This window comes from Somniosus microcephalus, chromosome 11 (assembly GCF_052327205.1).
Source record: "Somniosus microcephalus isolate GS21.2 chromosome 11, FLI_Smic_1.0, whole genome shotgun sequence".
Classification (NCBI taxonomy): Eukaryota; Metazoa; Chordata; class Chondrichthyes; order Squaliformes; family Somniosidae; genus Somniosus; species Somniosus microcephalus.
The window spans coordinates 133,964,611-133,987,697 of record NC_140997.1 but is presented as its reverse complement, the minus strand read 5'-3'; the positions used below and the strand labels follow the sequence as shown (position 1 = coordinate 133,987,697).

At 51.2% G+C, this 23,087-nt stretch overlaps 1 protein-coding gene across 1 annotated transcript in view; it reads right to left on the bottom strand.

Annotated features, from left to right (window-relative positions):
* rad54l2 (RAD54 like 2) overlaps positions 1-23,087 on the bottom strand; it is a 161,742-nt gene that overhangs the window by 45,579 nt on the left and 93,076 nt on the right. The window contains exon 14 of the mRNA XM_086001283.1: positions 928-1,043. Coding sequence (XP_085857409.1) covers positions 928-1,043 — 116 coding nt within the window. The remainder of the gene's footprint in view (positions 1-927; positions 1,044-23,087) is intronic.

Here is a 23,087-nt window from a genome sequence, read left to right as displayed (position 1 = left end):
AGAAAGTATTTACTTTTGTAGCATCACCCGTTGGAACAGTCTTCTGCCAGGTTGTGAGTATGCAGTCAATAAAGTTCTTTAAAAAGGGAACGTGACAAGTTCTTGAGAGAAGAGGCGTTTCCAGGTCTGGGGGTAAGTGGTTTAGTTGGTTTAGATTGTGATGCACCTTGGGAAACCACGGTCTCCTGGAGCTTGCTTGATTGCCTAAGGGAGTCAGAAAGGAATTTCTTTTTCCTAAACTGACCAGTTTTCTTTTGCCTCTCCTAGGAGGCTGCATCACTACGGGCTGGGAGGACATTCCCGAGATCGCACCATCTATTTCCTTTTATATATAAGACATGACACGCAGGAACAGGCGTGAGATTATAACCAGAATCAACTTCCTCCTATTATGAATTTAAATGGTATATTTTCGAAAGAAAAAATATGGAATGATTTCACCACCCCTCAATTTACCTCTTGATTCCCTGGGGAATGCTGAATAGGTGCCAGCATTTAGCAGACAAGCTCAGAAAGAACCATTTATTGAGCAACCACTGTGGGGGAGGGAGGAAGCAGAGAGAAGGGGGCAGAATATTAAGTTTGAAGGCAAATATTTCCAATAGCTTGATTTTTAAAAGGACTCCTGATTAGGAAGTACGGTGTTCACAGAATAAATCACAAGCGGTCAGACTGGTCTTGATCCGAATATAAATAAAAAGCCAAAACATAACAGAGAAAAAAATTTTCGTACAAGGAACAGACCACATTTTGTGTATGGGATTATGCGTTTATCCACTAGATGGAACTGTTGCTTACTTAAAAAAAGACACTAGCATTAAGATAGGCAATGTGATAATCTCAATATTATACATGATCTTATGCCTCTGCTCCCCTCAGACTTTAATTAGAAAGACAGACTGCTGTACAGCCCCTGTGGATGCTTACGGTAATAGTTAACATTCCGGATCCAGGACTGTGACTGTTCCTCGGCGCCTTCTTTTGCTGGCATGGTTCTCTTTCCGAGAAATTCCTCAATGACTGAGAGTGTGGAAAGGCTCTGGCTGCAGAAAAGGAGGGCATAAAACAAACAGGAAAAAATTGTGAAAACCTCAGGAGACTGAAAGCCACAATTCCCATTATGACCATGGGCTCCACTGTTAAACATTAGAGACTTGTATTTAATCATTTCACCTCTTGGGAGGAAACTATAAAGCAGGAGGAATTCAATGCAGTGTTCTTGCTAGGTCTATTTAGAATGCCGGTGCCAATACACTGCGATCTTGTGCAATATGCTTAGCTCATCCCCTCAATTTGCTCGCACCACCAGTGAAAGACCTGTACTCACCCCGTACTGTACCACGTTCTAGTGACAGACATGTACCCACCAGTACTGCACCCAGCTCTACAGCGACAGACCTGTACGCCACTAGTACTGCACCCCTTTCTAGTGACAGTCCTGTACCAACCAGTACAGCACCCTGATCTACAGTGAGACCTGTACCCACCAGTAGTGCACTTTGTTCTACATTGACAGACTTGTACCCATCAGTACTGCACCCCGTTCTATAGTGACAGATCTGTACCCACCAGTACTGCACCCTGTTCTAGTGACAGACCTGTACCCAACAGTACTGCACCCCGTTCTAGTGTCGGACCTGTACCTACCAGTACTGCACCCCGTTCTAGTGACAGACCTGTACCCACCAGTACTGGACCCTGTTCTACAGTGACAGACCTGTACCCATCAGTACTGCATTGTTCTAGTGACAGACCTGTACCCACCAGTAGTGCACCCTGTTCTACAGTGACAGACCTGTACGTCACCAGTACAGCTCATCCCCTCAAATTGCTCCCACCACCAGTGACAGACCTGTACCCACCAGTACAGCACCCTGTCCTAGTGACAGACCTGCACCCACCAGTACTGCATCCTGTTCTACAGTGACAGACCTGTACCCACCAGCACTGCACCCTGTTCTAGTGACAGACCTGTACCCACCAGTACAGCACCCTGTTCTACAGTTAGAGACCTGTACCCACCAGTACTGCACCCTGTTCCACCATGACATACCCGTACCCACCAGTACTGCACCCCATTCTAGTGACAGACCTGTACCCACCAGTACAGCACCCCGTTCTAGTGACAGACCTGTACCCACCAGTACAGCACCCCGTTCTAGTGACAGACCTGTACCCACCAGTACGGCACCCTGTTCTAGTGACAGATCTGTACCCACCAGTACTGCACCCCGTTCTAGTGACAGACCTGTACCCACCAGTACAGCACCCTGTTCTAGTGAGATCTGTACCCACCAGGACTGCACTTTGTTCCAACAGTGACAGAACTGTACCCATCAGTACCGCACCCCGTTCTAGTGACAGACCTGTACCCACCAGCACTGCACTCCATTCTAGTGACAGACCTGTACCCAACAGTACTGCACCCTGTTCTCGCGACAGACCTGTACCCACCAGTACAGCACGCTGTTCTAGTGAGATCTGTACCCACCAGTACTGCACTTTGTTCCAACAGTGACAGACCTGTACCCACCAGTACTGCACCCCGTTCTAGTGACAGACCTGTACCCACCAGTACTGCACTTTGTTCTAGTGACAGACCTGTACCCACCAGTCCTGCACTTTGTTCTAGTGACAGACCTGTACCCACCAGTCCTGCATCCTGTTCTAGTGACAGATCTGTACCCACCAGCACTATAACCCGTTCTACAGTGACAGACCTGTACCCAGCGGCACTGCACCCTGTTCTAGTGACAGAATTGTACCCACCAATACTGCACCCCGTTTTAGTGCGACAAGCCTGTACCCACCAGTACTGCACCCTGTTCTAGTGACAGACCTGTAGCCACCAGTACTGCACCCACATGTACTGGACCCTGTTCTAGTGACAGACCTGTACCCACCAGCACTGCACCCCGTACTAGTGACAGACCTGTACCCACCAGTACTGCACCCTGTTTTACAGTGACAGACCTGTACCCACCAGAACTGCACTTGGTTCTACAGTGACAGACCTGTACCCACCAGGACTGCACCCTGTTCTACAGTGATAGACCTGTACCCACCAGTACTGCACCCTGTTCTAGTGATAGACCTGTACCCACCAGTACTGCACTTTGTTCTACAGTGACAGACCTGTACCCACCAGTACTGCACCCCGTTCTACAGTGACAGACCTGTACCCACCAGTACAGCACCCTGTTCTAGTGACAGACTTGTACCCACTAGTACTGCACGCTGTTCTAGTGACAGACCTGTACCTACCATTACTGCAGCCTGTTCTAGTGACAGACCTGTACCCACCAGTACTGCACCCTGTTCTAGCGACAGACCTGCACCCACCAGTACAGTACGCTGTTCTAGTGACAGATCTGTACCAACCAGTACTGCATCCTGTTCGAGTGACAGACCTGTACCTACCAGCACTGTAACCCGTTCTACAGTGACAGACCTGTACCCACCAGTACTGCACTCTGTTCTCGTGACAGACCTGTACCCCCGAGTACTGCAGTCTGCCCTAGTGACAGACCTGTACCCACCAGCACTGCACCCCGTACTAAAGTGACAGACCTGTACCCACAGTACTGCACACCATTCTCGTGCCAGACCTGTACCCACCAGTACTGCACCCTGTTCTACAGTGAGAGACCTATACCCACCAGTACTGCACTTGGCTCTAGTGACAGACCTGTACCCACCAGGACAGCACCTTATTCGACAGCTTCAGACCTGTACCCACCAGTACTGCACCCCGATCTACAGCGGCAGACCTGTATGCCACCAGTACTGCACCCTGTTCTAGTGACAGACCTGTACGCCACTAGTTCTGCACCCTGTTCCATTGACAGTCCTGTACCCACCAGTACTGCACCCTGTTCTACTGTGACAGACCTGTACCCCCCAATACCGCACTCAGTTCTACAGTAACAGACATGCACGCCACCAGTACTGCACCCTGTTCTACAGTGACAGACCTGTACCCACCAGCACTGTACCCCGTTCTACATTGACAGACCTGTACACCACCAGTACAGCTCATCCTCTGAAATGGCTCCCACCACCAGTGACAGACCTGTACCCACCAGTACTGCACCCCGTTCTACAGTGACAGACCTGTACCCACCAGTACTGCACTTTGTTCTAGTGACAGACCGGTACCCACCAGTGCTGCACCCCGTTCTAGTGACAGACCTGTACCCAACAGTACAGCACCCCGTTCTAGTGACAGACCTGTACCTACCAGTACAGCACCCTGTTCTACAGTGACAGACCTGTACCCACCAGAACAGCACCCTGTTCTAGTGACAGACCTGCACCCACCAGCACTACAACCCGTTCTACAGTGACTGACCTGTACCCACCAGTACTGCACCCTGTTCTAGTGACAGACCTGTACCCACCAGTACTGCACCCTGTTCTACAGTGACAGACCTGTACCCACCAGAATAGCACCCTGTTCTACAGTGACAGACCTGTACCCACCAGTACAGCACCCTATTCTACAGTTACAGACCTGTACCCACCAATACTGCACCCAGTTCTACAGTAAAAGACCTGTGTGCCACCAGTACTGCACCCTGTTCTAGTGGCAGACCTGTACCCACCAGCACTGCACCCCGTTTTACATTGACAGACCTGTACGCCACCAGTACAGCTCATCTCCTCAAATGGCTCCCACCACCAGTGACAGACCTGTACCCACCAGTACTGCACCCTGTTCTAGTGACAGACCTGTACCCACCAGTACTGCACCCTGTTCCACCGTGACATACCCGTACCCATCAGTACTGCACCCCATTCTACAGTGACAGTCCTGTACCCACCAGTACTGCACCCCGTTCTAGTGACAGACCTGTACCCACCAGTACTGCACACCATTCTAGTGACAGACCTGTACCCACCAGTACAGCACCCTGTTCTACAGTGAGATCTGTACCCACCAGTACTGCACTTTGTTCCAACAGTGACAGACCTGTACCCACCAGTACCGCACCCCATTCTACAGTGACAGACCTGTACCCACCAGTACTGCACTGCGCTCTACAGCGACAGGCCTGTACGCCACCAGCACTGCACCCCGTTCTAGTGACAGACCTGTACCCACCAGTACTGCACCCTGTTCTTGTGACAGACCGGTACCCACCAGCACTGCACCCCGTACTAGTGACAGACCTGTACCCACTAGTACTGCACCCTGTTCTAGTGACAGACCTGTACCTACCATTACTGCAGCCTGTTCTAGTGACAGACCTGTACCCACCAGTACAGCACCCCGTTCTAGTGACAGACTTGTACCCACTAGTACTGCACCCTGTTCTAGTGACAGACCTGTACCCACCAGTACTGCACCCTGTTCCACCGTGACATACCCGTACCCATCAGTACTGCACCCCATTCTACAGTGACAGTCCTGTACCCACCAGTACTGCACCCCGTTCTAGTGACAGACCTGTACCCACCAGTACTGCACACCATTCTAGTGACAGACCTGTACCCACCAGTACAGCACCCTGTTCTACAGTGAGATCTGTACCCACCAGTACTGCACTTTGTTCCAACAGTGACAGACCTGTACCCACCAGTACCGCACCCCATTCTACAGTGACAGACCTGTACCCACCAGTACTGCACTGCGCTCTACAGCGACAGGCCTGTACGCCACCAGCACTGCACCCCGTTCTAGTGACAGACCTGTACCCACCAGTACTGCACCCTGTTCTTGTGACAGACCGGTACCCACCAGCACTGCACCCCGTACTAGTGACAGACCTGTACCCACTAGTACTGCACCCTGTTCTAGTGACAGACCTGTACCTACCATTACTGCAGCCTGTTCTAGTGACAGACCTGTACCCACCAGTACAGCACCCCGTTCTAGTGACAGACTTGTACCCACTAGTACTGCACCCTGTTCTAGTGACAGACCTGTACCCACCAGTACTGCACCCTGTTCTAGCGACATACCTGCACCCACCAGTACAGTACGCTGTTCTAGTGACAGATCTGTACCAACCAGTACTGCATCCTGTTCGAGTGACAGACCTGTACCTACCAGCACTGTAACCCGTTCTACAGTGACAGACCTGTACCCACCAGTACTGCACTCTGTTCTCGTGACAGACCTGTACCCCCCAGTACTGCAGTCTGCCCTAGTGACAGACCTGTACCCACCAGCACTGCACCCCGTACTAAAGTGACAGACCTGTACCCACAGTACTGCACACCATTCTCGTGCCAGACCTGTACCCACCAGTACTGCACCCTGTTCTACAGTGAGAGACCTATACCCACCAGTACTGCACTTGGCTCTAGTGACAGACCTGTACCCACCAGGACAGCACCTTATTCGACAGCTTCAGACCTGTACCCACCAGTACTGCACCCCGATCTACAGCGGCAGACCTGTATGCCACCAGTACTGCACCCTGTTCTAGTGACAGACCTGTACCCCCCAGTACTGCACCCCGATCTACAGCGACAGACCTGTACGCCACTAGTTCTGCACCCTGTTCCATTGACAGTCCTGTACCCACCAGTACTGCACCCTGTTCTACTGTGACAGACCTGTACCCCCCAATACCGCACTCAGTTCTACAGTAACAGACATGCACGCCACCAGTACTGCACCCTGTTCTACAGTGACAGACCTGTACCCACCAGCACTGTACCCCGTTCTACATTGACAGACCTGTACACCACCAGTACAGCTCATCCTCTGAAATGGCTCCCACCACCAGTGACAGACCTGTACCCACCAGTACTGCACCCCGTTCTACAGTGACAGACCTGTACCCACCAGTACTGCACTTTGTTCTAGTGACAGACCGGTACCCACCAGTGCTGCACCCCGTTCTAGTGACAGACCTGTACCCAACAGTACAGCACCCCGTTCTAGTGACAGACCTGTACCTACCAGTACAGCACCCTGTTCTACAGTGACAGACCTGTACCCACCAGAACAGCACCCTGTTCTAGTGACAGACCTGCACCCACCAGCACTACAACCCGTTCTACAGTGACTGACCTGTACCCACCAGTACTGCACCCTGTTCTAGTGACTGACCTGTACCCACCAGTACTGCACCCTGTTCTAGTGACAGACCTGTACCCACCAGTACTGCACCCTGTTCTACAGTGACAGACCTGTACCCACCAGAATAGCACCCTGTTCTACAGTGACAGACCTGTACCCACCAGTACAGCACCCTATTCTACAGTTACAGACCTGTACCCACCAATACTGCACCCAGTTCTACAGTAAAAGACCTGTGTGCCACCAGTACTGCACCCTGTTCTAGTGGCAGACCTGTACCCACCAGCACTGCACCCCGTTTTACATTGACAGACCTGTACGCCACCAGTACAGCTCATCTCCTCAAATGGCTCCCACCACCAGTGACAGACCTGTACCCACCAGTACTGCACCCTGTTCTAGTGACAGACCTGTACCCACCAGTACTGCACCCTGTTCCACCGTGACATACCCGTACCCATCAGTACTGCACCCCATTCTACAGTGACAGTCCTGTACCCACCAGTACTGCACCCCGTTCTAGTGACAGACCTGTACCCACCAGTACTGCACACCATTCTAGTGACAGACCTGTACCCACCAGTACAGCACCCTGTTCTACAGTGAGATCTGTACCCACCAGTACTGCACTTTGTTCCAACAGTGACAGACCTGTACCCACCAGTACCGCACCCCATTCTACAGTGACAGACCTGTACCCACCAGTACTGCACTGCGCTCTACAGCGACAGGCCTGTACGCCACCAGCACTGCACCCCGTTCTAGTGACAGACCTGTACCCACCAGTACTGCACCCTGTTCTAGTGACAGACCGGTACCCACCAGCACTGCACCCCGTACTAGTGACAGACCTGTACCTACCATTACTGCAGCCTGTTCTAGTGACAGACCTGTACCCACCAGTACAGCACCCCGTTCTAGTGACAGACTTGTACCCACTAGTACTGCACCCTGTTCTAGTGACAGACCTGTACCTACCATTACTGCAGCCTGTTCTAGTGACAGACCTGTACCCACCAGTACTGCACCCTGTTCTAGCGACATACCTGCACCCACCAGTACAGTACGCTGTTCTAGTGACAGATCTGTACCTACCAGCACTGTAACCCGTTCTACAGTGACAGACCTGTACCCACCAGTACTGCACTCTGTTCTCGTGACAGACCTGTACCCCCCAGTACTGCAGTCTGCCCTAGTGACAGACCTGTACCCAACAGCACTGCACCCCGTACTAAAGTGACAGACCTGTACCCACAGTACTGCACACCATTCTCGTGCCAGACCTGTACCCACCAGTACTGCACCCTGTTCTACAGTGACAGACCTGTACCCACCAGTACTGCACACCATTCTAGTGACAGACCTGTACCCACCAGTACAGCACCCTGTTCTACAGTGAGATCTGTACCCACCAGTACTGCACTTTGTTCCAACAGTGACAGACCTGTACCCACCAGTACCGCACCCCATTCTACAGTGACAGACCTGTACCCACCAGTACTGCACTGTGCTCTACAGCGACAGGCCTGTACGCCACAAGCACTGCACCCCGTTCTAGTGACAGACCTGTACCCACCAGTACTGCACCCTGTTCTAGTGACAGACCGGTACCCACCAGCACTGCACCCCGTACTAGTGACAGACCTGTACCCACCAGTACTGCACCCTGTTCTACAGGGACGGACCTGTACCCACCAGTAATGCACTTTGTTCTACAGTGACAGACCTGTACCCACCAGCACTGCACCTTGTACTACAGTGACAGACCTGTACCCACCAGTACAGCACCCTGTTCTACAGTGACAGACCTGTACCCACCAGTACTGCACCCTGTTCTACAGTGACAGACCTGTACCCACCAGTACTGCACCCTGTTCTAGTGACAGAATTGTACCCACCAATACTGCACCCCATTTTAGTGCGACAGGCCTGTACCCACCAGTACTGCACCCTGTTCTAGTGACAGACCTGTACCCACCAGCACTGCACCTCGTACTAGTGACAGACCTGTACCCACCAGTACTGCACACCATTCTACAGTGACAGACCTGTACCCATCAGTACTGCACCCTGTTCTAGTGACAGACCTGTACCCACCAGTACTGCACCCTGTTCTAGTGACAGACCTGTACCCACCAGTACTGCACCCTGTTCTACAGTTACAGACCTGTACCCACCAGTACTGCACCCTGTTCTAGTGACAGACATGTACCCACCAGTACTGCACCCCGTTCTACAGTGGCAGACCTGTACGCCACCAGTACTGCACCCCGTTCTAGTGACAGACCTGTACGCCACCAGTACAGCTCATTCACTCAAATGGCTCCCACCACCAGTGACAGACATGTACCCACCAGCACTGTAACCCGTTCTACAGTGACAGACCTGTACCCACCAGTACTGCACCCTGTTCTAGTGATAGACCTGTACCCACCAGTACTGCACCCTGTTCTAGTGATAGACCTGTACCCACCAGTACTGCACCCCATTCTAGTGACAGACCTGTACCCACCAGTACTGCACCCTGTTCTAGTGACAGACCTGTACCCACCAGTACTGCACCCTGAACTACAGTGACAGATCTGTATCCACCAACACTGCACTTTGTCCTACAGTGACAGACCTGTACCCACCAGTACTGCACCCTGTTCTAGTGACAGACCTGTACCCACCAGTACTGCACCCTGTTCTACAGTTACACACCTGTACCCACCAGTACTGCACACTGTTCTACCGTGACAGACCTTTACCCACCAGTACTGCACTTTGTTCTAGTGACAGACCTGTACCCACCAGCACTGCACTCCGTTCTACAGTGACAGACCTGTACACCACCAGCACAGCTCATTCCCTCAAATGGCTCCCACCACCAGTGACAGACCTGTACCCACCAGCACTGTAACCCGTTCTACAGTGTCAGACCTGTACCCACCAGTACTGCACCCTGTTCTACAGTGATAGACCTGTACCCACCAGTAATGCACCCTGTTCTAGTGACAGATCTGTACCAACCAGTACTGCACCCCGTTCTAGTGACAGACCTGTACCAACCAGTACTGCACCCTGTTCTACAGTGACGGACCTATACCCACCAGTACTGCACTTTGTTCTGCAGTGACAGACCTGTACCCACCAGTACAGCACCTTATTCTACAGTTTCTGACCTGTACCCAACAGTACTGCACCCCGATCTACAGCGACAGACCTGTATGCCACCAGTACAGCACCCTGTTCTAGTGACAGACCTGTACCCACCAGTACTGGACCCTGTTCTGACAGACCTGTACGCCACCAGTACTGCACCCTGTTCTACAGTGACAGACCTGTACCCACCAGTACTGCACTGTGTTCTACAGTGACAGACCTGCACCCCCCAATACTGCACTCTGTTCTACAGTGACAGACCTGTACCCACCAGTACAGCACCCTGTTCTAGTGACAGACCTGTACCCACCAGCACTGTAACCCGTTCTACAGTGACAGACCTGTACCCACCTGTACAGCACCCTGTTCTAGTGACAGGCCTGGACCCACCAGTACTGCACCTTGTTCTAGTGACAGACCTGTACCCATCAGTACTGCACCCTGTTCTACAGTGACAGACCTGTACCCACCAGTACTGCATCCTGTTCTAGTGACAGACCTGTACCCACCAATACAGCACCCCGTTCTACATTGACAGACCTGCACGCCACCAGTACAGCTCATCTCCTCCAATGGCTCCCACCACCAGTGACAGACCTGTACCCACCAGTACTGCATCCTGTTCTAGTGACAGACCTGTACCCACCAGCACTGTAACCCGTTCTACAGTGACAGACCTGTACCCACCAGTACAGCACCCTGTACTACAGTGACAGACCTGTACCCACCAGTACTGCACCCCGTTCTAGTGACAGCCCTGTACCCACCAGTACTGCACCCAGTTCTAGTGACAGACCTGTACACACCAGTACTGCACCCTGTTCTAGTGACAGACCTGTACCCACCAGTACTGCACTTTGTTCTAGTGATGACCCTGTACCCACCAGTACTGCACTGTGTTCTAGTGACAGACCTGCACCCCCCAGTACTGCACTCTGTTCTACAGTGACAGACCTGTACCCACCAGTACAGCACCCTGTTCTAGTGACAGACCTGTACCCACCAGCACTGTAACCCGTTCTACAGTGACAGACCTGTACCCACCTGTACAGCACCATGTTCTAGTGACAGACCTGTACCCACCAGCACTGCACCCCGTTCTACAGTGACAGACCTGTACCCACCTGTACAGCACCATGTTCTAGTGACAGACCTGTACCCACCAGCACTGCACCCCGTTCTACAGTGACAGACCTGTACCCACCAGTACTGCACCCTGTTCTCGTGACAGACCTGTACCCACCAGTACTGCACCCTGTTCTAGTGACAGACCTGCACCCACCAGTACTGCACATTGTTCTAGTGACAGACCTGTACCCACCAGTACAGCTCATCTCCTCCAATGGCTCCCACCACCAGTGACAGACCTGTACCCACCAGTACTGCATCCTGTTCTAGTGACAGACCTGTACCCACCAGCACTGTAACCCGTTCTACAGTGACAGACCTGTACCCACCAGTACAGCACCCTGTACTACAGTGACAGACCTGTACCCACCAGTACTGCACCCCGTTCTAGTGACAGCCCTGTACCCACCAGTACTGCACCCAGTTCTAGTGACAGACCTGTACACACCAGTACTGCACCCTGTTCTAGTGACAGACCTGTACCCACCAGTACTGCACTTTGTTCTAGTGATGACCCTGTACCCACCAGTACTGCACTGTGTTCTAGTGACAGACCTGCACCCCCCAGTACTGCACTCTGTTCTACAGTGACAGACCTGTACCCACCAGTACAGCACCCTGTTCTAGTGACAGACCTGTACCCACCAGCACTGTAACCCGTTCTACAGTGACAGACCTGTACCCACCTGTACAGCACCATGTTCTAGTGACAGACCTGTACCCACCAGCACTGCACCCCGTTCTACAGTGACAGACCTGTACCCACCTGTACAGCACCATGTTCTAGTGACAGACCTGTACCCACCAGCACTGCACCCCGTTCTACAGTGACAGACCTGTACCCACCAGTACTGCACCCTGTTCTCGTGACAGACCTGTACCCACCAGTACTGCACCCTGTTCTAGTGACAGACCTGCACCCACCAGTACTGCACATTGTTCTAGTGACAGACCTGTACCCACCAGTACAGCTGTGGTAAACCACTGTTGTTCACTTCACTGTTGTTCACTTCACTGTTGTTCACTCTTGCCCATTGTTGTACCTGTCTGTGCATGCCTCAGCTGGCTCCGCCCCTGGCTCCACCCATATGCCCTGGTATAAAGGCGGCTGCTCTGCAGTTCCCCAGGCATTCAGGACCGGTCGACCACTAGAGGCATGCCTTCGTTCTTTAGCTAATAAAAGCCTGTTTGTTACTCTCTTAACTTCCAGTCTTTCTCAGTAATTGATAGCGCATCAATTTTATTAGCTAAACTTTTTTTCGATGGAGCAAATCCTCAAACCAGCACGCCTGGAACTAGACCCTCAAGAGGCGGATTCATCTACCAAGTTTGCACACTGGCTGCGATGCTTCGAATTTTTCCTAGAAGCCTCCGTCGAAACTGTTCAAAACGATGGCGACAAACTAAGGGTTCTGACCTCCAAGGTGAACCACCAAGCTTATTCGCTCATCCAAGATGCGACTACCTACAAGGGTGCTCTCGACCTCCTTAAAGAACAGTACGCACGCCCGGTAAATGAGGTTTACGCCAGACACCTCCTGGGGTCCCGCAAACAGCAACCCGGGGAATCGATGGAGGTATACCTATGGGCGCTGAAGGTGCTCGGCCGGGCCTGCAAATGTAAAGAGGTGTCGGCCGCGGTGTACACGGAGGAACTTGTCCGGGACGCCTTCGTTGCGGGCCTCAGGTCCAACTACACCCGGCAGAGACTGTTGGAGCAGGGCGAACTCGACCTGAAGAAGGCCACGGCCCTCGCACTCTCGCTAGACGTGGCCCACCGGAATATGGACGCCTACTCCCCTGACCGCGCGGCCGCATCGTGGATGGCGCGGGCGCCGCCATCCTGGGACACGGTAGGACCGCCACCCTGCGCCGCGCCACCCCCGTCACATCCCGCCAACGGCCCAACTTCTGCAGCGATGTCCCGGGGCCCGAAGTGTTACTTCTGTGGCCAAGCCAAACACCCCAGAGCGCGCTGCCTGGCGAAAAACGCTACTTGCTCTGGTTGTGGGAAGAAAGGGCACTACGCCAGCGTCTGCAAGGCTAAACCTACCCCAAACTCCAGCAGTGCCGCGTGTGGGCCAAGCGGGCCGCCATCTTGTACGCCTCCAGCCGCGTGTGGATCATGGGCGCCGCCATCTTGGACGCCTTCGACCATGGGTGATCCGTTCCGGCCGCCATTTTTGCAACGGGCCCCCGACTCACCCACCGCCTCACCTGATGACTGCAGCGACACGCCTGACCCTACGCTGGCCTCCGTTACACTGGACCAATCTCGACCTCACCAACTAGCCAGGTCCATGATGGACATTAAGGTAAACGGCCGCGCCACGACCTGCCTTTTCGACTGCGGGAGCACGGAGAGCTTTATCCACCCCGACACGGTGCGGCGTTACTCTCTCCCGGTCCTGCCAGCGCGCCACCGGGTCTCTATGGCCTCCAAGTCCCATTCAGCGGACGTCGGCGGCTACTGCGTGGTGACCCTTTCGGTGAGGGGCACAGAGTACAGAAACTTTAAACTGCTTGTCCTGCCCCATCTCTGCGCTGCCGTTCTACTGGGGTTGGATTTTCAGTGCCACCTTAAGAGTGTCACGATGGCGTACGGTGGACCCCTTCCCCCACTCAGTCTGCAACCAACAGTTTTCAAATTGCCCGCCGCGCACCTTTTGCAGCCTCTCCACGCTTAAAGTCGCCACCCCCCCCGTTGTTCGCCAACCTCGCCCACGACTGTAAGCCCATCGCCACCAAAAGCAGGCGATACAGCGCTGGTGACAGAGTTTTTATTAAATCTGAGGTGGAGCGGCTCCTGAAGGAGGGGATTATTGAAGCTAGCACCAGCCACTGGCGAGCCCAGGTTGTGGTCATCAAGACCAGCAAGAAGCAGCGCCTGGTCATTGACTACAGCCAAACAATAAATCGATATACCCAACTGGACGCATACCCCCTCCCCCGCATATCTGATATGGTCAATCAGATCGCACAATACCGCGTATTCTCCACCATTGACCTTAAGTCAGCATATCACCAACTCCCTATCCGCTATGAGGACCGCCAGTATACTGCCTTCGAAGCAAACAGCCGCCTCTACCACTTCCTTCAGGTTCCCTTCGGCGTCACCAACGGGGTCTCCGTTTTCCAAAGGGAGATGGACCGGATGGTCGACCAGAATGCGTTGCAGGCCACTTTTCCCTACCTGGACAATGTGACCATCTGCGGCCATGACCTGCAGGACCATGACGCCAACCTCGACAAATTCCTCTGCACTGCCCAACTCCTAAACCATACGTATAACAAGGAGAAGTGCATATTCCGCACAACCCGCCTCGCTATCCTTGGCTGTGTTGTGGAACACGGAGTCATCAGCCCCGACCCCGACCGGATGCGTCCCCTTATGGACCTTCCCCTGCCCCACTGCCTCAAGGCCCTGAAGAGATGCCTGGGGTTTTTCTCCTACTACGCCCAGTGGGTCCCTAATTATGCGGACAAAGCCCGTCCACTTATCAAGTCCACCTCTTTTCCCCTGGCGGCAGAGGCCGGCTTAGCCTTCCACCGTATCAAAGAGGACATTGCTAAAGCCACCATGCACGCGGTGGACGAGTCCATCCCTTTCCAGGTGGAGAGCGATGCGTCCGACTTTGCCCTGGCCGCTACCCTTAACCAGGCGGGAAGGCCCGTGGCCTTCTTTTCACGAACCCTCCAAGGCTCCGAAATCAGACACTCCTCTGTCGAAAAGGAGGCCCAGGCCATTGTGGAAGCTGTGCGACATTGGAGGCATTACCTGGCCGGAAAACGATTCACCCTACTCACTGACCAGCGTTCAGTTGCTTTTATGTTTAATAACAAGCAGAGGGGCAAAATCAAAAATGACAAGATTTTGAGGTGGAGAATCGAACTTTCCACCTACAATTACGAGATCTTGTACCGGCCCGGGAAGCTCAATGAACCCCCGGATGCTCTATCGCGTGGCACCTGCGCCAACGCACAGGTTGATAGACTGCAGGCCCTCCACAATGACCTCTGCCACCCGGGGGGTCACCAGGTTCTTCCATTTCATCAAGGCCCGCAACCTGCCTTACTCCATTGAGGAGGTCAGGACCATGACCAGTAACTGCCAAGTCTGCGCTGAGTGCAAACCGCACTTTTATAGACCAGACAGGGCTCACCTGATAAAAGCCACTCGCCCCTTCGAGCGCCTGAGCGTTGATTTTAAAGGGCCTCTCCCCTCCTCTGACCACAATGTGTACTTCCTCAACATTATTGATGAGTACTCCCGTTTCCCGTTCGCCATCCCCTGCCCGGACATGACCAGTGCCACGGTCATTAAATGTCTGAACGACATTCCCCAGCTATATCCATAGCGACCGGGGCTCATCGTTTATGAGCGACGAACTCCGTCAGTACCTGCTCGCTAGGGGTATTGCCACAAGCAGGACCACCAGTTACAACCCCCGGGGGAACGGACAGGTGGAAAGAGAGAATGCGACAGTTTGGAAGGCCGCCCTGCTAGCCTTAAAGTCTAGGGGCCTTCCGACCTCCCGCTGGCAGGATGTGCTCCCCGATGTGCTCAACTCTATTCGGTCACTGCTCTGCACGGCCACTAACTCCACCCCTCATGAGAAAATGTTTGTCTTCCCAAGGAAGTCCACATCGGGGACATCGCTACCGCCATGGCTGACGTCCCCAGGGCCGGTCCTACTGAGAAGACACGTGAGGACCCATAAAACGGACCCCCTGGTCGAGAGGGTCGACCTCCTCCACGCCAACCCCCAGTATGCTTACATTGCGTACCCGGACGGGCGGGAGGACACAGTCTCCATACGAGACCTAGCACCCTCGGGGGGCCCCTGAAACCAACACCACCGCTACCCACAAAGTACCGGCGGCAACGGACCCATACCTAACCCCCGTAGACGGCACGCCGTGGCCCCGTGACCCGCCATTGATCACCAACCAACTCAACACCCAGGAGGACGACACGCCAGTGCTCCGGCCCACGCGGGACTCGGCGTCAGAAGCTGCACCACCTCAGCCGTCGCCACGACGATCACGACGGCATACAAGACCCCCAGAAAGACTTAATTATACGAACTTTTAATACACTTCACCCCGTCGGACTCATTTTTTAAGCAAGGGGTGAATGTGGTAAACCACTGTTGTTCACTTCACTGTTGTTCACTCTTGCCCATTGTTGTACCTGTCTGTGCATGCCTCAGCTGGCTCCGCCCCTGGCTCCACCCATATGCCCTGGTATAAAGGCGGCTGCTCTGCAGTTCCCCAGGCATTCAGGACCGGTCGACCACTCGAGGCATGCCTTCGTTCTTTAGCTAATAAAAGCCTGTTTGTTACTCTCTTAACTTCCAGTCTTTCTCAGTAATTGATAGCGCATCAACAGCACCCTGTTCTAGTGACAGACCTGTACCCACCAGTACTGTGCCCTGTTCGAGTGACAGATCTGTACCCACCAGTACTGCACCCTGTTCTAGTGACAGACCTGTACCCACCAGTACTGCACTTTGTTCCACAGTGATGACCCTGTACCCAGCAGTACTGCAGTGTTCTACAGTGACAGACCTGCACCCCCCAGTACTGCACTCTGTTCTAGTGACAGACCTGTACCCACCAGTACAGCACCCTGTTCTCGTGACAGACCTGTACCCACCAGCACTGTAACCCGTTATACAGTGACAGACCTGTACAGCACCCTGTTCTCGTGACAGACCTGTACCCACCAGCACTGTAACCCGTTATACAGTGACAGACCTGTACAGCACCCTGTTCTAGTGACAGACCTGTACCCACCAGCACTGTAACCCGTTATACAGTGACAGACCTGTACCCACCTGTACAGCACCCTGTTCTAGTGACAGACCTGTACCCACCAGCACTGCACCCCGTTCTACAGTGACAGACCTGTACCCACCAGTACTGCACCCTGTTCTAGTGACAGACCTGTACCCACCAGCACTGCACCCCGTTCTACAGTGACAGACCTGTACCCACCAGTACTGCACCCTGTTCGAGTGACAGACCTGCACCCACCAGTACTGCGCACTGTTCTAGTGACAGATCTGTATCCACCAGTACTGCACTTTGTTCTAGTGATAGACCTGTACCCACCAGTACAGCACCCTGTTCTACAGTGACAAATCTGTACCCACCAGTACTGCACCCTGTTCTAGTGACAGATCTGTACCAACCAGTCCTGCACCCTGTTCTACTGTGACATACCGATACCCACCAGTATTGCACTTTGTTCTACAGTGACGGACCTGTACCCACCAGTACTGCACTTTGTCCTAGTGACAGACCTGTACCCACCAGTACTGCACCCCGTTCTACAGTGACAGACCTGTACCCACCAGTACTGCACCCTGTTCGAGTGACAGACCTGCACCCACCAGTACTGCGCCCTGTTCTAGTGACAGATCTGTATCCACCAGTACTGCACTTTGTTCTAGTGATAGACCTGTACCCACCAGTACAGCACCCTGTTCTACAGTGACAAATCTGTACCCACCAGTACTGCACCCTGTTCTAGTGACAGATCTGTACCAACCAGTCCTGCACCCTGTTCTACTGTGACATACCGATACCCACCAGTATTGCACTTTGTTCTACAGTGACGGACCTGTACCCACCAGTACTGCACTTTGTCCTAGTGACAGACCTGTACCCACCAGTACTGCACCCTGTTCTAGTGACCGACCTGTACCCACCAGTACTGCACCCTGCTCTAGTGACAGACCTGTACCCACCAGTACTGCACCCCGTTCTATTGACAGAGCTGTACCCACTAGTACAGCACCCTGTTCTACAGTGACAGACCTGTAGCCACCAGTACTGCACTTTGTTCTACAGTGACAGACCTGTACCCACGAGTACTGCACCCCGTTCTAGTGACAGTCCTGTACCCACCAGTACTGCACCCTGTTCTACAGTGACAGGCCTGTACCCACCAGCACTGCACCCCGTTCTAGTGACAGACCTGTACGCCACCAGTACAGCACATCGCCTCAAATGGCTCCCACCACCAGTGACAGACCTGTGCCCACCAGTACTGCATCCTGTTCTAGTGACAGACCTGTACCACCAGTACTGTAACCTGTTCTAGTGACAGACCTGTACCCACCAGTACTGCACCCTGTTCTAGTGACAGACCTGTACCCACCAGTACTGCACCCAGCAGTACTGCACTTTGTTCTAGTGACAGACCTGTACCCACCAGTACTGCACCCCGTTCTACAGTGACAGACCTGTACGCCACAAGTACAGCTTATCCCCTCAAATTGCTCCCACCAACAGTGACAGACCTGCACCCACCAGTACTGCATCCTGCTCTAGTGACAGACCTGAGCCCACCAGTACTGCATCCTGTTCTAGTGACAGACCTGTACCCACCAGCACTGTAACCCGTTCTGCAGTGACAGGCCTGTACCCACCAGTACAGCACTCTGTTCTAGTGACAAGCCTGTACCACCAGCATCTACTTCCGCCTTATGGATCAGAAAATGAAAAAAACTTAAGGACTAGTTACTAGAAAGAGTTGTAACCAATTAGTATTAGCAATTATAGACAATTGAAATGTTCTTTTTTTCCCCCATTTAGACACGACAAAACACATATCGTTCTTTAACCTATCATAGTAAAAGATCAAACTTAACATGAAGTCCTTATATATTTCGACCTGGAATATCCAAGGTCTATGCTCTTCTGTGCTCGACATGAAGAGTAGGACCCCAGAGTTCATAGATGAAATTAAAGATCTGGATATTATCATTTTACAGGAAACTTGGTGTAGAGGAGAAGGACACACTGGCCGTCCCCATGGGTACACAGAGCTGGTGGTCCCCTCCAATAAATTGCCAGGAGTAACCCAAGGCAGAGACTCTGGAGGCATACTGATTTGGTTTAAAACAGAGCTTAAGAATTGCATCAAATTTATAAAAAAGGGCGAAAACCACATATGGCTCAAAATTGAGAGGGGCATTATCTCTAACACTCAAGATGTTTTCATTTGCGCACTCTATATCCCAATGGAATCCCCGTACTTTAAAGAGGACACCTTCTCCAACATGGAGGGGGAAATTATCCAATTCCAGGCCCAGGGGAACGTATTGATCTGTGGTGACCTCAATTCAAGAACTGGCAAAGAACCAGACTTCACCAATAATCAGGGAAACAATTACATATTCGGGAATAACCACTTCGATATCCCTTCCCATCCATACAGGCATAACTGCGACAAACAGACAAATGCTAACGGAAAACAGCTCCTGCAGCTCTGTCGAAGCCTGGGTCTGTACATTGTCAATGGTAGGTTCATGGGAGACCTCCGAGGAAGATCGACCTATTGCTCACCTCTTGGCTGCAGCACCGTAGACTATATGATTACGGATTTGGACCCATCCTCTTTCAGAGCATTCAGTCAAACCACAAACAACACTGTCAGATCACAGTCAAATTACTATGTATCTTAAAAAAGACAGAAACAACCAACACAGAAACACAACCCAGTAAGCTGTACAACACCAAAAAATCCTACAGATGGGCCAAAAACAGCACGGAAAAATACCAGAAAGCAATTAGCAATCAATCAACTCAAGCTCTCTTGGACACCTTTCTGGAAAACATATACACTCACAATAAAGAAGGCGTAAACCGGGCAGTGAATAACCCAAATAATATTTTTGATAATTTGGCAACAAGGTCAAACTTGAAAGCTCGCAAGAACAAACCCAAAACAAAAAACTATGAAAAATGGTTTGACCCAGATTGCCATAACATGAGGAAAAAACTTAGAAAAATATCAAACCAAAAACACAGACAGCCAGAAAACGAGGAATTACGCCTTACTTATTGTCAGACACTAACACAATACAGAAACACACTCAAAACCAAAAAAGAGCAGTATATTAAGAATACACTCAGCTCCATTGAAGAATCCATTGATTCCAATTGTTTCTGGGACAACTGGAATACATTACACAAAAAGCAACACGACGAATTGGCCATTCAAAATGGAGACACATGGGAAAACCACTTTGAAAAATTATACCAGAAAAACACACCAAGGCCAGAGCAACACCAAATATGTAAAAATCTGGAAAAGCTCGAAATGGCCATAAAAGATAACCAAAACCCGCTAGACTCCATAATAACAGAAAAAGAGCTATTTGAAAAACTCAAGGACCTGCGACCAGGAAAAGCTTGCGGTGCAGACGGCATACTAAGCGAGATGATTAAACACACGGACGATAAAATGAAACTGGCTATCCTAAAACTCTTCAACTTGGTTCTGAGTGTTGGTTACTTCCCTGATATCTGGAACAAAGGACTCATAACGCCCATATACAAGAGTGGGGATAAAGTTGACCCAAATAACTATCGAGGCATCTGTGTAAACAGTAACCTGGGGAAGGTTTTCTGTAGTATCATAAACAAAAGACTTATAAACTTCCTTGAGGAGCACAATGTCTTGAGTAAAAGCCAAATTGGATTCCTACCAAACTATAGAACATCAGATCATATCTTCACCCTACAGACCCTAATTGACAAACATGTTCATCAAAACAAAAGCAAAATTTTTGCCTGCTTTATAGATTTCCAGAAGGCTTTCGATTCCATCTGGCACGACGGTCTATTCTTGAAACTTATGGAAAGTGGTGTAGGGGGAAAAACATATGATGTAATTAAATCAATGTATACAAACAATAAATGTGCAGTTAAAATTGGAGACAAACAAACAAAATACTTCCCACAGGGGCGTGGTGTGACGCAGGGCTCGCCCATCTCACCGACACTCTTTAATATTTACATAAATGAATTGGCAAAACTACTTGAACAATCTACAGCACCCGGCCTCACCCTATATGAATCCAAGGTTAAATTCCTCCTCTATGCAGATGACCTGGTTCTGCTGTCACCAACTAAGGAGGGTCTACAGCAGAACCTGGATCTGCTGGAGTCGTTCTGTCAGACCTGGGCCCTGACAATAAACCCCCAAAAAAACAAAGTCCTTGTGTTCCAGCAAAGATCCAGACATCAGGGACCCAAAATAAATTTCACACTAGGAACAACTAAAATTGAACAAACCACTAACTACACATACTTGGGCTTAAAAATCAGTTCTATGGGAAATTTTCATCTGGCTGTGAATGAACTGAAAGAGAAAGCAAGAAGGGCCATTAAAAAATCAATCCAAATAGAAATCCCAATTAGCATTTGGCTAAAAAAATTTAAATCAGTAATTGAACCAATTGCACTCTATGGCAGTGAGGTGTGGGGACCGCTAACACAACAAGAATTTGCAAAATGGAACAAACACCCAATTGAGATCCTACATGCAGAATTCTGTAAAAGTATCCTCCGGACTCAAAGGAAAACCGTAAACAATGCATGCAGGGCAGAACTAGGCCAATATCCATTAATAATCACTATCCAAAAAAGAGCCACCAAATTTTGGAAACACCTAAAAATGAGCAACCTCCACTGCTATCATTACGAAGCCCTGAACTGCCAAGAGAGGACCATAAAGAAGAATACCCTCAGTCAACTAGTCCTGGTACTCAGTGAAGTAACTAACACTACTAACAATAACCAGCCCCAGGACAGTGACAGCGTAACACAAAGAATTCGACCCAACACAATCATCACTAAGCAAAAGGAAAAATATGTCATATTGGGCAGAAACAACAAAAACCCAAAACAAACTCAATTGCTTCTTGGCCCTAAACAGACAATACAACATGGCTGATTACCTGACCATGGTAAAGGATAGCAAACTGAGAAAAACCTTGACAATGTACAGACTTAGTGAACATAGCCTGGCCATCGAAAAAGGTAGACACAGGCAGACCCGGCTACCAAGAGAGGACAGGGTATGCTGTCACTGCAGTCATGGAGTGGTGGAGACAGAGATGCGCTTCCTCACAGCTTGTAGATAATATCAGGGCATAAGGGAGAATTTCTACCCAAAATTCACAAAAATATGCCCGGAATTCAGAAATTTGAATGACGGCTAAAAACTCCCATACCTACTAGGGGAAGAGAGAAATTGTGTAACCTTAGCGGCACACTATGTTACAGCTTGCCATAAACAGAGGGACAACCATTAAATCTAAGAAAAGAGTATATACAAATGATATGAATGTATATTTATACACTCAGGGATATATAGAAACATAGAAGATAGGAGCAGGAGTAGGCCAGTCGGCCCTTCGAGCCTGCTCCGCCATTCAACGAGATCATGGCTGATCATCCAAACCCTAGCACCCGGTCCCTACACCGACAGCCATCCCACCCAAGCCCTATCCCCGTAACCCCACGTATTTAATCCCCCCTAACACTAAGGGCCAATTTTTTTTTATCATAGCCAATCAACCTAACCCGCACATCTTTGGACTGTGGGAGGAAACCGGAGCACCCAGAGAAAACCCACGCAAACACGGGGAGAATGTGCAAACTCCACACAGACAGTCGCCCGAGGCCAGATTTGAACCCGGGTCCCTGGCGCTGTGAGGCAACAGTGCTAACCAGTGTGCCACCGTGCTGCCCTGTATGTACATCTGTTTATACACTGTATGGATAGATCTGTGTTTATGTGTTCAACCATAAATGTTTTTCGATGCTTTGGCAACATAAGATGTACCTTGTCATGCCAATAAAGCGATTTGAATTGAATTGACAGACCTGTACCCACCAGTACTGCACTTTTTTTCTGCAGTGACAGACCTGTACCCACCAGTACTGCACCCTTTTCTACAGCGACAGACCTGTAGCCACC